Below are 14,040 nucleotides of genomic sequence, written 5' to 3' on the forward strand. Positions count from 1 at the left end.
AGAGACAGTCCCTGTTCCCCTTAATAGGGAACCCACATGGATAATGAGGTGTATTGGCTATTTTTTTAAGTCCATAAGAACATGCCCATTTTGTTTATTAGCACCCTGGCACCAAGCTTAAGGCTTACCATCTCTTATATTGTTGATAAATATTTGTTGGACAAATACATGAAATATAAAGACCAAGAGGCTTTTGTTTTCAAGTAAAAGGCAGCCTAGCTTAGGGCAAGAACAAATGACAAAATATAATCCTAGGAGCAGATGTTACCAGATTCAGGTGCTGTGGAATAATTACCTGCTAAAATAATTTGTAAAGTTCAGTAACATGCACACAGTAAGGAGAGGCTCAGAAAGCCTAGGTGACTAGTAGATACTCCAGTTGAATGTTGTCTTGGGAAAAGGAAGCAATAGGCAGAGTCCAAACTTCCATCCCTTGAATGGTTGGAAAGACTATATCTGTGTGGTGCCCAGCCCAGATAATAACAGACTAAAACAGAACCTGAGAACTAGGTGAGGCTGTTGACCTTAGAAACCAGATGGAGAATATCCACACTGAGTCACATGAAATGAATGAGCTACATCAGCATTGAGGGAATGTGTAGACATGGGAAAGAAGGTATTGAAAGACCAGCCGCTACTCTCACCATAGTCATTGGTATTGAAAATAGGATGTTGCAGATGCTCATTAATATCGCCCATAAGCCTCCTCTTCCTCTATCCCTGTGGTGCCTGAGCACTGGAGTTCTAGTGCTGGCATTGCCTGTCTTTTTAATTTAGAAGACACAGTTATTACCCAGGGGTCTCCCTTTCTCATCTCTTTAGACTCCTAAAATGGCATCATTCTGCCATATGTTAGCATTTCAAATACCCATGCAATCTTAAGAAGGTTCCCCCTTTTTTTTGGGGGGGAGGGTACTCAGGATCAAACTCAGGGCCTACAAATGCCATGCAAAAGCTCTACCACTATGCTACACCTTTCCCTCTCAACTATTTTTAAAAGTTAAATCAAGGTCTGGGGACAGGAATAAGGGAACCAAGGAACATATTGACCTTCAAAGGAAGCTGAAGTTTGCTTTCTAGACACAGATACAAGGGAGTGTCTATAGATAAAATGGAATTCTAGTTTTTGTTCCATTCTGTTAAAATTTGTTTCTGTTCTTGACTTTAGTGGTTGATTCAGTGATTATTTTGACCTGTGAGTTCCACCAAGAATTTTGGATTCAATCACATCCTTAAGTACTGTGTCCTTGTGTCTGTGATTCCATCCTTACTTTGTAATTTAAGGAAGTTTCTAAGCATTGAGAAGGAAAGAGTAATTCTTTTATTAAGAATTCAAATTAAAGAGAGCTAAAACTAACCCTACACAGTGACCATTAGCTTCATCGTTTGGACTGCTGAGAAACTCATTTTAACTTGAATTACTTTAGTAATGGTTTGGGGGGGGTGTTAAATAATGTAATTGCCACCTTACCATGTGCTTTTTAAACCCAGTGAGCATTTTCCCATAGAGCTATTGCTTCATGATTGACAGAGAAACTCTTGCTAGTCCCCTTGAAGAATGAATGGTTACTCAACATAGATTAACTAGATCTATGGTTATTCCATTTGGGGGTATCAGGATGAATATAATTCCGGGAATTATCGCCGTCTGATACGCTGCCTTGTGTAGAGGCTCTTTAAAACTCCACAGGTCACTGAATTCTATTAGGCCACTTATGTGACAAGGGCTGCTCCCACATTAGCAGTTTGGCATGGCTAGTGTTTTTTCTGCCAAAAAGGGCAAAGGCCTTAAGCAAGAAGCCAGCATTTTCCTGATTACAAAACTGACCACAATTCATTGCCAACCTAGCAGGGTAGTTTTTTTTTTTCTTCTTCTTCTTCTTCTTCTTCTTCTTCTTCTTCTGGTAATGCATTTTTCTCAGAGAGAGTTCCAATTTTTTTCATGTGACATAGCACTTATCATTCAAATATCAACCATCAGAGCATTGCTGCAGTTGCTATCGATGAACAAATTTAAAAAACAAACTCTGATATAAAAAATTGGAATATTGCCGGGCCTTTATTCTGTCAACTGTTCAGTTTTATAGAATTTGCATAGCAGTAACATTTTGGAGCTTTTGTAAACTTGTTGAATAAATCACCTTAGAAATAATATCATTAGGTAGCATGGAGGTAGCAAAATCTGAAATACGAATGTATTTGAATCCCAGAATTTTCTTCAGATATGTGACTAGGAGAGTCAACCAAAGATAGATACCTAAGAAAAACTTTGCCCAAATAAGTTTTAACCAGTATTTCATAACTTAGAGATTAAAATTTTCTATTTAAAAAGCCATTGATGTGTATTTTATTGCAATTAAAAAACAATCAAAAATTGAACAATCTCTGCTCTGATAATTCCAAATACTGTACAGTTCACACCCCTCACAAGACACTAAACGTGTGGGTCACTGGCGAGACAGTGTAGCAACGTTTTCCTTGTAATGTACCAAGTCTTGCCAAAGCAGCAGACAACATTATGACATACCATTTTGTCACAGCTGGCTCTCACTCAGGACAGTGCCAGCCAATTCAGGCCTGATCCTTTCTGTGTTTATTTCCACCTCTCCCAACTATTTGAAAACCGGTGTCTTGGCTCATTAGCATATTCACAAGCTGTATGACCACAAGCCTTTTTCCTTTAACAAATCGATCTTTTGCAAGACATAGACAAAGCACCAGTGTCAATTCACCAAAGCTGTTTTATGCTGTTATGGGTGAAACTCTAGGAGATTCTCCTGTTGACCCAGAGCATGGTGCCTTTGCTGATGCACTGCCTGTGAGCACTTCACAAGGTAAAGTCCGCTCCTGATTTTGCTGCCGGGGATGCTTCGGGCACTCATGTGTGGGTGGAACTGTTTGTCTTCCACGTGTGTTCATTAGAGTATTTTAATCCTTTGGTCACTTGTATGGTGGTCACTTACAAATGTATTCAGAACCCTCAGCATAGAACCCTTAATCCATAGCTTATCTCTCTGCATGGCTTTCCATCTCCTGAATTATAAATGTTAAAGGTATTTTGCTATCCAAAACCAGACCTGCTCATTTTTGTTACCTGCATTTGCATACATATCCCAAAAACATGTGTGATTATTTTAGAGCTCTTGAAGAATCAGTTTCCCCCTTTTATTGTGTTAGCTTTCATAGCAGTTTTTATCCATTTATAGAATTTTTATTCTTCAAGTATTTTTTATTGTACTTTGCAATCTGCATCCTCTTTTTCCCAAAGAATCGTACACTCCTAGAGTATAGGAACATGTTAGATTCCTTTTTTTTTACATGTCAGATTATTTTTTAGAATTTTTAATTGAATGCCTAATTGACGAATATATTTTCTAAGTAACTTTATACAAAGAAAGTAAGGTCTCTCTAAGACTAGATGAATACTGAGTAAATAATTTACCATTACTACTACTCAGACTTGTTGCACAAGAACAAAATTCTCCTTTTCCAACATTTTTTCTTGTCCATTGCAAAAAGTTACATTCTCTATTTCTATAGCTCCTTCTACTGGGTTTTCTTAAGCACAGCTTCTTCTATTTTGTATAATTTCCTATTTATTCTAGTGTTTCCATTTGTTTTTTTTTCCAATCATCTCATATATTGCATATAAAATAAGTTATTGAATAGGGTGACATGTTTTACAGTGAAAGTGTGAAATCATTAAAAATGAAGTCATTTGTTGGTTAAGATGAATAGCTTAACCTTTTAATTTTTCTGGAAGCCTAAAATTTAAAAACATTTGTCACAATTTTAAAAACATTAGTTTTTATAGTTAAAAATATTTTCTGAAATTTTACTGTGCATATGCATGTGTGTGTGTGTGTGTGTGCGTGTGTGTGTGTGCGTAATGCTAAGAATCCAACTCAGGATTGAGTGCACTGTCTATTCCTGATCTGAACCCCTGTCATTGACTCGGTATATATGTCATCTGAGTTTCTTATACAGAAGTTTAGTTTAGTTTCATTATCTTCTATAAAATATTCTATTTTTTTTTGTAAGCAATGAAAATGATCACTGTCCATCTTAGTTTTAGCCTGCCTTGGGGCAGAATATCCTGGCTTCCTATGTTCTTGATTCCAGCTTCAGTAATTTTGTGTATTTGAAAAGAACTTGTCTAGGATGTAACAATGAATACTTTAGGTTGACTAGAGGGCAGATGCTGGTTATATCAAGAGATGCTTAGTTGATTCAATTCTGTACCAATCTCTTATTTTTATGCCATGACTTTGTCCTAACTATAATTTCTCTGAGTCTGAAATCTCTCCTCTAGACTAACCCAAGACTTTCTTTCTTTGTTAAAATGGTACAAAATAAAGTTATTTGCTAGGTGTACTGCTGTGGCTTGTAGTCTCAGCTACTTGGAAGACTGGGCTGAAAGGATTGATCATTGACAGGAGTTGGGGTTAGCCTGGGTAACATAGTGTCTATTTTTTAAGTAATTAAAATATTGAGATAATATTTTAATAATACAATTTTAATAATTTAATCATAAAATTATAATAAAATATTACAACTTTTACTAATAATTTGAACTTTGGCTTCTGTGGTCATCTGGTTTATTTATAAATGTTTTTCTACTAAAAATTTGAGCTATTAAAGTCCAACAACCTGTTTGTTACTTCTATTGTGTTTTGTGGATGATCATTATTTATTCCACTGCTGCTAAAACAAACAGGTAAACTTGGAAAGAAATCAAGCATGCAATCATCGTTAGCTATCCAAGGTGAGCATTGATGACATTGTATAGAGATTCTGTCTTTGGCCTACACCATAAGCTTAGGTATTCTTTCTTCCCCATCTGAGGCAAAATAGAATAGGTGATGGTATAGCACATGGGTACTGCTACTGAAGGAAAAAAACAAAACAAAACACAAAACCACATGTTTAATTTTGGTCCAAGAGGTCTACCTGCATTGATCATATCTAAGAAGCTAAAGTCACTCCTTTAGCTGCTATGCCCAAAAGGACATCTATACATTTTTCCATGACTCCATGAACACTGTGTCCCTTTCATCTCCTTTTCTTTTTCAAGAATTCTGCAGGTAACCCCAAGTAACCTTGTGTTGGCTCTGATTTCCACTAATAAAAATTGGCACAGTGGAAAAGACGCTTCCTCGGATTCATGCTCAATATGCCTCCCACTCTGAGTGCCAGACTCAGTCCTGTGTGGATTCTATAATTTTCGGCTGTTGCACCAGAACTTGAAGGATGATGACGCTTGTCCTCTGGAGCTGGTTGAGCAATGGAAATGTGTCTTAGAGACGTGACAAATGCTGCAATAGAGCCCTTCGAAACCAGAGTCCCACAGAGATGGGAGCAGTGTTGATTACATACCATTTTTATGGGGGAATATTTAAACTGTCTAAGGGGCTCTAGATAATGGTATACTAGAAACAGATAATTGACTGAAGTTCTCACCTGTCCAGAAGTTTAAAGGACCAGTCAGTCCTGCGTTGACCACATACATGTTTTGTGAATAGAGCAAATCAAATTTTTTTCTGTGTCCCTGAATGTTAACAGGGTTACTGTGAAGGTTGCATAGCACAGTGCTTGTGAAGGCAGACCTAAAGCCCTTTATCAAGCTTATTGTTTCAGTCTTATCATATTGGTTACTAAAGGATCATATAGAAGGCTCTGAGAGCAAAGTATCTTATATTTTAAGCAATTTAGAGAATATGAAAAACAAAACCTGAAGTTATCTTCATTGCACTAGAATAAGTGGCAGCAATTTGAATAAAAAGTAGCTTCTTGGAAAGCAGCCATGCTCACCACTATACCACTAATGCTAAAAGGGGCAGCTTTAGTAAACCCCCATGAGTGTTTTAAGAAGAACCTAATCAAACTTTAAGGAAACAGCTTTATATCTCATCTTTAGAAAAAAAAAAAAAGGCAAGCAAAAAACAAACAAACAAAAACCTTTATAGTACTGAAGATGAATCCCAGGAGCTTGTGTTTGCCAGGCAAGCACTCTACCACTGAGCTTCATCTCCAGCCCTGGATTGCTTTGTTTTGTTTTGTTTAACTTGTCAAAATTACTTCCCACTGCATTAACATTTTGTCTCTGAAGATACTGAACTGCCAAAGATTGAAATCATTCTTTTGAGTTTAAATTGAAGCAGTGATTGTTCTGTTTTTCCCCCTCAGAGACATTTTAAAAAATGAAAAAAAAACTTCTCTAGGTTATGATAGTCTTTATTTGTTGAAGTGAAAGTCCAGGAAAGATTTAAATTATTGATACAACTCTGAATTTCATAATCTCTCGTGCAATAGCAATTCAGAGAGCTGGAAGGTGACAGAAGTGAGGGGAGAAGTTGGAGCATTTGCCTCGCATGCACAAAAACCCTGGTTCTATCCCTAGAGGTAAAGAAAGAAAAACGATTCAAGTCATTTAAAAATAATTTTATAGTTGTTGGTATTAACTTTTTCCTTAGCATGGCTCTAGTTCTGTCTGTACTTCTAATGTATCTGGTTTTAACTTCCTTCTTAAATGCCAAGACTTGGACTAGGTCAATTTGTAGACTCGATGTCTTCTCATTGCTTCTCCAAAATAGTCAGTTCTCTTATATTCTCCTCAAATTGTGAAACAAAATATATTTTTAAAAAACATGAAAGAAATGTAATTTACAACAAAACGCAAGATTTTTTTTAAGGCAGGGCCTTGCTTTCAAACTTTAAACCGACCCTCTGTCTTTTCCTCTTTAGTGCTGGGATAATAGGCACAGTATAGTTGGTTTTTAAAAGCAACCTGACAGCAGTTATCCTCTCAAAGTGGTAAAATACACCTTAAACAAAAAATCCGTTCATAGCTCTGATATTATGAGATTACTGAATCTGTAAGTTCACCCCCTAAGTTATACCTTTACCCTGAAGAAGTAATGCTGGAGAAACTCTAAAATCATAGTATATTGTTAGGTACACATTTCTTGGCTCAGAAGAAATCTGGGCTAAGAAAATTCTTCACTAACTTGGGGGACCAGAGCTGACCCATGAATTCATTATTTCGCTTCTTTGGACACAGTACAGCGGCATGGGTGTTAGTGAATGCTTCCTCTCCGTCTACTTGATGCTGAGTATTTGTGTTGCAGGTTTTTTTTTTAATAAATTGGGTTTCTGTACCTTTCTACTGTGCTACTCTTTCCTTTGTGTGCAGTTTTGCACCTGTAGCTAATTGACAGACATAGCGATTGCATTAATAGAAGCTGCAATCCTACTCTTACAACCTCACAACTGGGCTCACATGGCTATTTGAATGTGCAGTGCTTTAGACTCATGTAATTTTTATTTGAACAAGAGAGTTCAAATAAAAGTCCACACCTTTGCCTGGCTTTCACTGCTTTTTTGGTAGCCTGACTACACTTCATATATTTTACCTTCCTTCCCACCGTATCCCAGAAAGTGGCCTACCTGACTCTTTTCAGACTAATCTCATTTTGCAAGAATACAGCCACACTTTCTCTTGCCTCTGAGTTTAGTATGTCCTTAATTGCCTTCCCCAGTCTTCCACCTTTTCAAATCCTCCTTGTCTTTCAAGGTCTGGTCCAAGAAACATCAGCCTGTTTTGTGAAGCTTTCTCTGACTATCCGTGTCTAATGGTTCTTGTCTCCATCTGTCTGAAAATGTGCTCTGTCCTCTACCTCCTAGGCTGCCACCAACCTAATCAATCTACTGTCTCTGGACTAGAGAGCAGTCTCTTGACAGGTTTTGTTTATTAAATGTGTCTGCCCTTCCTCCCAACATTGTTCTCCACCCACCCCTTATCCATTGTGTTTAAAAGTCAGGACTATACCTAGCTCAACACCCTTTAGTGGCTCTCAGTTCAAAGATAATGAACAAAAGCCCCAACTGGTGCTGAACTGCCAACCCCATCCCAGAGACTTCTACAGTTCCTTTCTTCTCCTGTCCATCTCTTCCCCTTGGCTCTGCTGCAGCATCACTGGCATACGCTCTAATCAACACTCCATGCACAATTCTGCCTGGAGTCTCTCCCCTAGTCCCTATTCTTCCATGAGTGTCATGCCAGAACATTCTTCCTTTGACATACCCCTGACTGTCTCTCTTAGTCCCTCAATTCTTTGCTCAGATCTTACCTTCCAGTAAGAAAAGCCTTTCCACCCTGTCCTGCCCACTGCCTTTCTCATTTCTGTTCTCCAGTTTCCTATTTTGAAAGCACTTTTCATCTCTTCTATACCATATAGCTTATTGGCTGGTTGTATTTATAGCTTATAGTCTGCTCCATCCTATAGAGCATTAGCACCAGAGAGGCAGAGATCTTGGTCATCTTTCTCATCCACTCATATGTCCCATTCACTGTATCCCAGAACAGTGCTTGGTAAAGAGCAATTCTCGTTGATAACAATCACATGAGAGTAAAGCCCTCTCACAGGGCTAAGTCTTCTCCATGTGACTTAGACCTTAATAGAGATGGCCATTTCTTATTTTTCTGTTTTAGTGTATTCTCCAAGCCAAAGTATGTAATCACTGAGAAAGAATCCATGTTTAATCTCTATTCCTAGTCGGGGGAAGAATGCAAAATACCTAACACATAATAGTCAACTTATTCACTCATTAAAAGCAAGCTTGTCTCCTGTACTTCCAACACCCTCTTCCGGCCTCCAAGGGCACTTGCACACCATGCTACATACATATTCAGGTGCGCATGTGTGCATGCACACACACACATAAAATTTTTTAAATAAATCTTTTTAAAAGTCTGCATAATTTTTACCTTTTCTGGAATATTATATAGTTGGAATTATATAACATCTATTCCTTTCAGATTAGCTTCTTTCCTTAAGTGATATAAACTTCCTCCATGTTCTCTCATGGTTTGCTAACTCATTTCTTTTCAAGACTAAGTATTTCATTGGCTGTATTACAATTTATCTACTCATCCGCTGGAGGGTTCCTTGGTTGCTTTCAAATTTTGACAATCATTGAACTATAATAAGCATCTGTGTACAGTTTGTGTGTGTGTGTGTGTGTGTGTGTGTGTGTGTGTACCTAAGTTTTCAGTCTGCTTGGATTGTGGCCACTGGACTGTGTGGGAGGACCACATTTTGTTTTTATAAGAACTGCTACGCTGTCTTCCAAAGTCACAGACCCTGTTGCAGTTCTCCTGGTAATGAGGGAGTATTTCTGATGCTCTACAGCTTCATTAGCTTCTGGTGTTGTCAGTGTTTGAAGGTTTCCTAATGATTTATGATGTTGAAGATCTTATCTTCTTGCTCAAGTCTCTGGCCTATTTTTATATCAAGTTGTTTGTTTTCTTATGAGTTTTGTGTATTTTGAAGAAGACATTTATCAGATGTGTTTTTTGCAAATATTTTATGAATATAGTTTTATGGAGAGCAGACAACTTAAATTTTAATAAAGCTCTATTTATCTTTCATGGCCATACCTTTTTACTGAATCTAAAGAAATTGCCACCACACTCACCTAGGTTTTCTTTTTTGTTATCAATGAGAAAGTTCATGCATAGTTGGGATAAATAATGTGTAGGGGGTTTTGCTTGTTCATGTGTTTGATAGTTGAGGGTCTGTCTATGCAGCCCTGGATATCCTGGAGCTCTCTATGTAGACCAGGCTGGCCTCAAACTCAGAGATCTGCCTCCCAAGTTCTGAGATTAAAGGAATGTGATATGACACCTTCTGTGTATAGTTCTTATACATCATTAGATTCAATTTCTTAATATTTTGTTGGGGATTTTTGTGTCTCTATTTATGACCAAGTTCATTTACGGTGTTTTATCTCTTGTAATGGCTTTATCTTGTTTTGATATTAGGATAATTCTGGCCTCCTAATATCAAGAATTATTACATCTGTTTCTCCTGGCAAAGAACTGGTATGATTTCTGCCTTGAATGGCTGGTAAAACTGACCAGTGGGTGCACTTTGGCCCTCTGTTTTATAAGGTTATTAATTACTTATTCTATTTTTTTAACAAATATAGGCCTATTCAATTGTTTGTTTCTTTGGGGTTACATTTTGGCAGACTGTGTTTTAAGGAATAGGCCCAAGGTGGGGGGATATAAAGTGAATAAAGTGTAATTAACAAAAATTAAAATTAAAAAGAAAAAAATAGGCCCAAGGAAGAGACTCACCTCATCTAGGTTATTGACTCTGTAGGATAGAATTGTTCACAATATCTCCTTTATAAACTACATGTGATGTATTGTGTCGTATGTTGTGTGTGTGCTAAAGATTAAACCAGGGCCTTGTGCATATCAAGAACGTCCTCCACCACTGAGGTGTACCCCAGCCTATTTATTATCTTTTTATTGTCCCTGCAACCTGTAATAGTGTGCCCTCATTCATTTCTGGATGAGCAGTTCTTAACTTGATGCCAGCGTATACTGGACAAAATAGTGATTTCAATTCAGCTGCACTAACTATCAGCAGTTAGCCTTAGTTTCCGTTAGATTATTACTAGAATCTCTCTTTAAAAGCATAAGAAATATTCTCTGCACTTTGCCCAAAGTTTGGCTATGAGTCTCAGCATCTGCTTCAATACCTTGCTAAATAGATTCTTTCAGAGGTCCTCTGTAATAGGCTTCTGTCCTGTTCCCTATCTTCTTCCACTGTCAATGTCTATACTGCTTGCCCTTCTGAATGCGGATTAAGCATCTTCCCCAGGGTCCTCCTTGTTGTTTAGCTTCTTTAGGACTATAGAGTTTAGTATGTTTATCCTATATTATATGGCTAATAGGGAATCTTATGGAAGAAGGAGGAGATAGAAAGACCTGGAGGGGACAGGAGCTCCATAAGGAGACCAACAGAGCCAACAAATCTGGGCCCAGGGGTCCTGCAGAAACCAATGCACAAACCAAGGACCATGTATGGAGAGGACCTAGACCCCCTGCTCAGATGTAGACCATAGGCAGCTCAGATTCCATGTGGGTTCCTTAGTAAGGAGAGCGGGGGCTGTCTCTGATATGGACTCAGTGACCCCTGGGAGTGGGGGCAGCCTTGTCAGACTACAGAGGAAGAGAATACAGTCAGTTCTGATGAAACCTGATAGGCTATGGTCAGATAGCAGGGGAGGAGGACCTCCCCTATCAGCGGACTAGGGGAGGGGCATAGGGGAGAAGAGGGAAGGAGGGTGGAATTGGGGAGGAGATGAGGGAGGGGCCACAGCCAGGATACAAAGTGAATAAATTGTAATAAATAATAAATCAATTAGAAAACATAAGAAAGAAAGTTTAACAGAAGAGCCATGCTTGAGCTAGTTTGACCACAGTAGAAAGGGTTATGAATTTTTGAGTCAAGAAGCAGAGGAGATAGTCAATATGGTCTGGTTATCTTTTCTTTCTCTCCATGACTCATGACAAGCTCCCTAAACAACATGTGCCCCATTCAAGATAAAATGAACTTCTAGAGTTAAAATTTGAATGTGCTTTTCCTTGTAGAGGCTAGGGCTACAGCTCTCTGGGGCTGTATTGATCTGAATTAAAGCATTTACTATGAGCATTTTGGCTTTGTATAAATAAATGCGCGTATAGAGATGCATATTAGCTGCTTCATCTTCTGCCGGATCCCTCAGTGGGAAATCAAGCCGGAGACACACTGAATTTAGTTTTTAGTAGTCTGAAGTAGGCAGCAGAATGAAAATATGTTGGATAAATAAATGGTACAACCAAATTTATTTCTAAACCTTTCTAAAATCAGAGAAGCCACAACTGAATTGCTGTAAAGTCAATTAACTGTATAAAGTTGTGCAATTACTTAACCCCAAGCCCATTTTTAACACCATTAAATGGTAATAATTGTTTATAACTTCATGTTATATTACACCTTTAACTGCAATACAATTTAAACATGTTGAACTACAAGACTTACATGTTATATGTATCATATACACAAAGTACATGCATGATGGACATAAGATACAATGGCTCCTGCTTAAGTGATTAAAAATTGCTAGTTATCATTATTAAATTACACTTCTATGAATGAAATTTAGTCGTTCCTCTTTTAATAAAAAAAGGCCCACGATACTAATCAAAGATAAGGAAAAAATGGTACAGGAACTAAGAAAATGGCTCAGCTGATAAAAGTACGTGCCTAGAAAGAACAAAGGCCTGAGTTCAGCCCCCAGAACTCATATTTTTTAAAAGCCAGCACATATTTGTAATCACAGTTCTGAGCAGACAGAAACAGACAGCTCCAGTGAGAGAACCTGTCTCGAAACTAGGGTGGATGATATTTCTGACAGTGGCATTCCAATCTATCCTCTGGCTTCTGCACACACACAGGCTCCTGCACACATATGTGTGTGTGAATATGGAGGTACATATGCACATATCTCCACAGTTTTTAAAAGTGAAGAAATACAAGAAGGATCATCTGTTGGGCAAATGTCTGGTTTTTATTTCAGCTTATTTTTTCTATTTTTTTACATTTTTACCAGATCATTCCTTTTTTTAATAACAAAGTATGTGCAAGGAATAGATTTACCACCACTTACTGGGAAAATATTTCAGTTAAAAGGTATTTAAGGGATTGGAGTACAGTTCAGTGGTAGAGTTCAAAGTTGGATAAAGGATATCCAACTTAATTTTTAATGTAATCGAATGTAATCTTTAAAAATCAACTTTTTAGAAGTCAAATAATATAAAGACTTTAATTTTAAAAAAATAGAAATCCTCAGTGCCACAATAATTCCATTTCAAAAATACTGATATTTAACTCTGTATCTTGAGAATCACATGCTTGGCTGCTACTTTTTCTACTGTGTTCACCATCTGTTAACCTCTAACTGTAGAACATAAGCATTCACTCCTTTTACTACCACACTCCCTTTCTCAAATACACTTCCTACTCCTCTCACCTTCACAATGTAGTTTCATGTAATTTGCAGTTAAGTTAGTTGTCCATGGTTACATTGTAATAACTTTGAAAGTAATATTGACAAACTCCAACAACAACAGTATATCGTGGTTTCATAAGCAGTTGACCTTCAAACATTAAGCTGTAATACTGCATGTTCTCCTTTCCCTGAGCTTGAATCATGTGTCTAAGTCTTGCAGTCAACATGTCCAACCTTGCCTAACCTAGTACTTCCTAAATTTATTTGACTACCTGATATTTTTCTGTGTAATGATTTTTAAAGGAACATTACTAGCATATGTATAATACAGTTGGGGAGATGCCAGATAAGACAGACTTTCCAGGCCACAAAAGAGTAATTAAGCACTGGAGTGAGTAACTTTGAAAAGCCAGGCACTCTTCTTTTCCAGAGGTCTTTAAAACAGGACATCTGTTTTAGGCATAGTCCTGTTTGAACAATAGGACTCTGCTGGTGTTTCTTCCTCTTCCTGTTCCCCAGAGACCATGCTGTAGGCTTTTAACCCACCTTTTATATGATGATGAGACTCTAGCTACTAATATGTACAAAAATTACAACTATTTTTTATTTAGAGCTTAATAAGTATCCTAGTGTTTTACATCATTCTTTAGAACAGAACAAGGTAACATTATTTTACAGATGACAAAGTTAGCTATAGAGAGATCATGAACTAAGACCTCCAAGGCAGAATTTTAATCCAGGTATCAGACACTGCTCCATCCTTCTTTATTGTTAATGTTCCAAATAGCAACCTACACAAGTAACAAATAAGATGGGGTTTTCTCTATTTATTATGCGAAAACTCAGATCAATAAAATTATATTTATTCTAGTAGATTAACCATTCCTTTAACCCTCCCATTAATTTATTATTTTTGTTAGTGTAGTACATACTTCTCTTTTCTCTAGGACCAAATGCCTGACAAGAAAAACCTGAAGAAAGGATTTATTGGGGATCCTGTTTTGAGAAAGTATCATTATGGCTAGAAATCACAGCAGGCAGCTCAGACTCCTCAAGTCCTCATCCCTCTAGGAAACAAGAAGCAGAAAAGGACTGGAGGATGAAAGGGTGCTGGTCTAAAGCCCTCAAGACCCACCCCTCAATAGTCCACATTCTCCTGGTAGGCCCTGCCTCTTAAAGGACCCAAAATAGTGC

The 14,040-nt window shown here is 37.6% G+C and overlaps 1 protein-coding gene across 6 annotated transcripts in view; it reads left to right on the top strand.

Annotated features, from left to right (window-relative positions):
* Pparg (peroxisome proliferator activated receptor gamma) overlaps nt 1-14,040 on the top strand; it is a 129,843-nt gene that overhangs the window by 57,051 nt on the left and 58,752 nt on the right. Inside the window, exon 1 of one of the 6 annotated variants that reach the window (XM_021641035.2) lies at nt 2,691-2,834. The exons of the other annotated variants lie outside the window; for them this stretch is intronic. Within the exon in view, the coding sequence (XP_021496710.1) occupies nt 2,753-2,834 (82 nt within the window). The 5' untranslated portion in view covers nt 2,691-2,752. Of the gene's footprint in view, nt 1-2,690; nt 2,835-14,040 lie in introns of those variants that run through there. 6 annotated transcript variants of the gene reach the window in all.

Source organism: Meriones unguiculatus, chromosome 5 (genome assembly GCF_030254825.1).
Source record: "Meriones unguiculatus strain TT.TT164.6M chromosome 5, Bangor_MerUng_6.1, whole genome shotgun sequence".
NCBI classification, from domain to species: Eukaryota; Metazoa; Chordata; class Mammalia; order Rodentia; family Muridae; genus Meriones; species Meriones unguiculatus.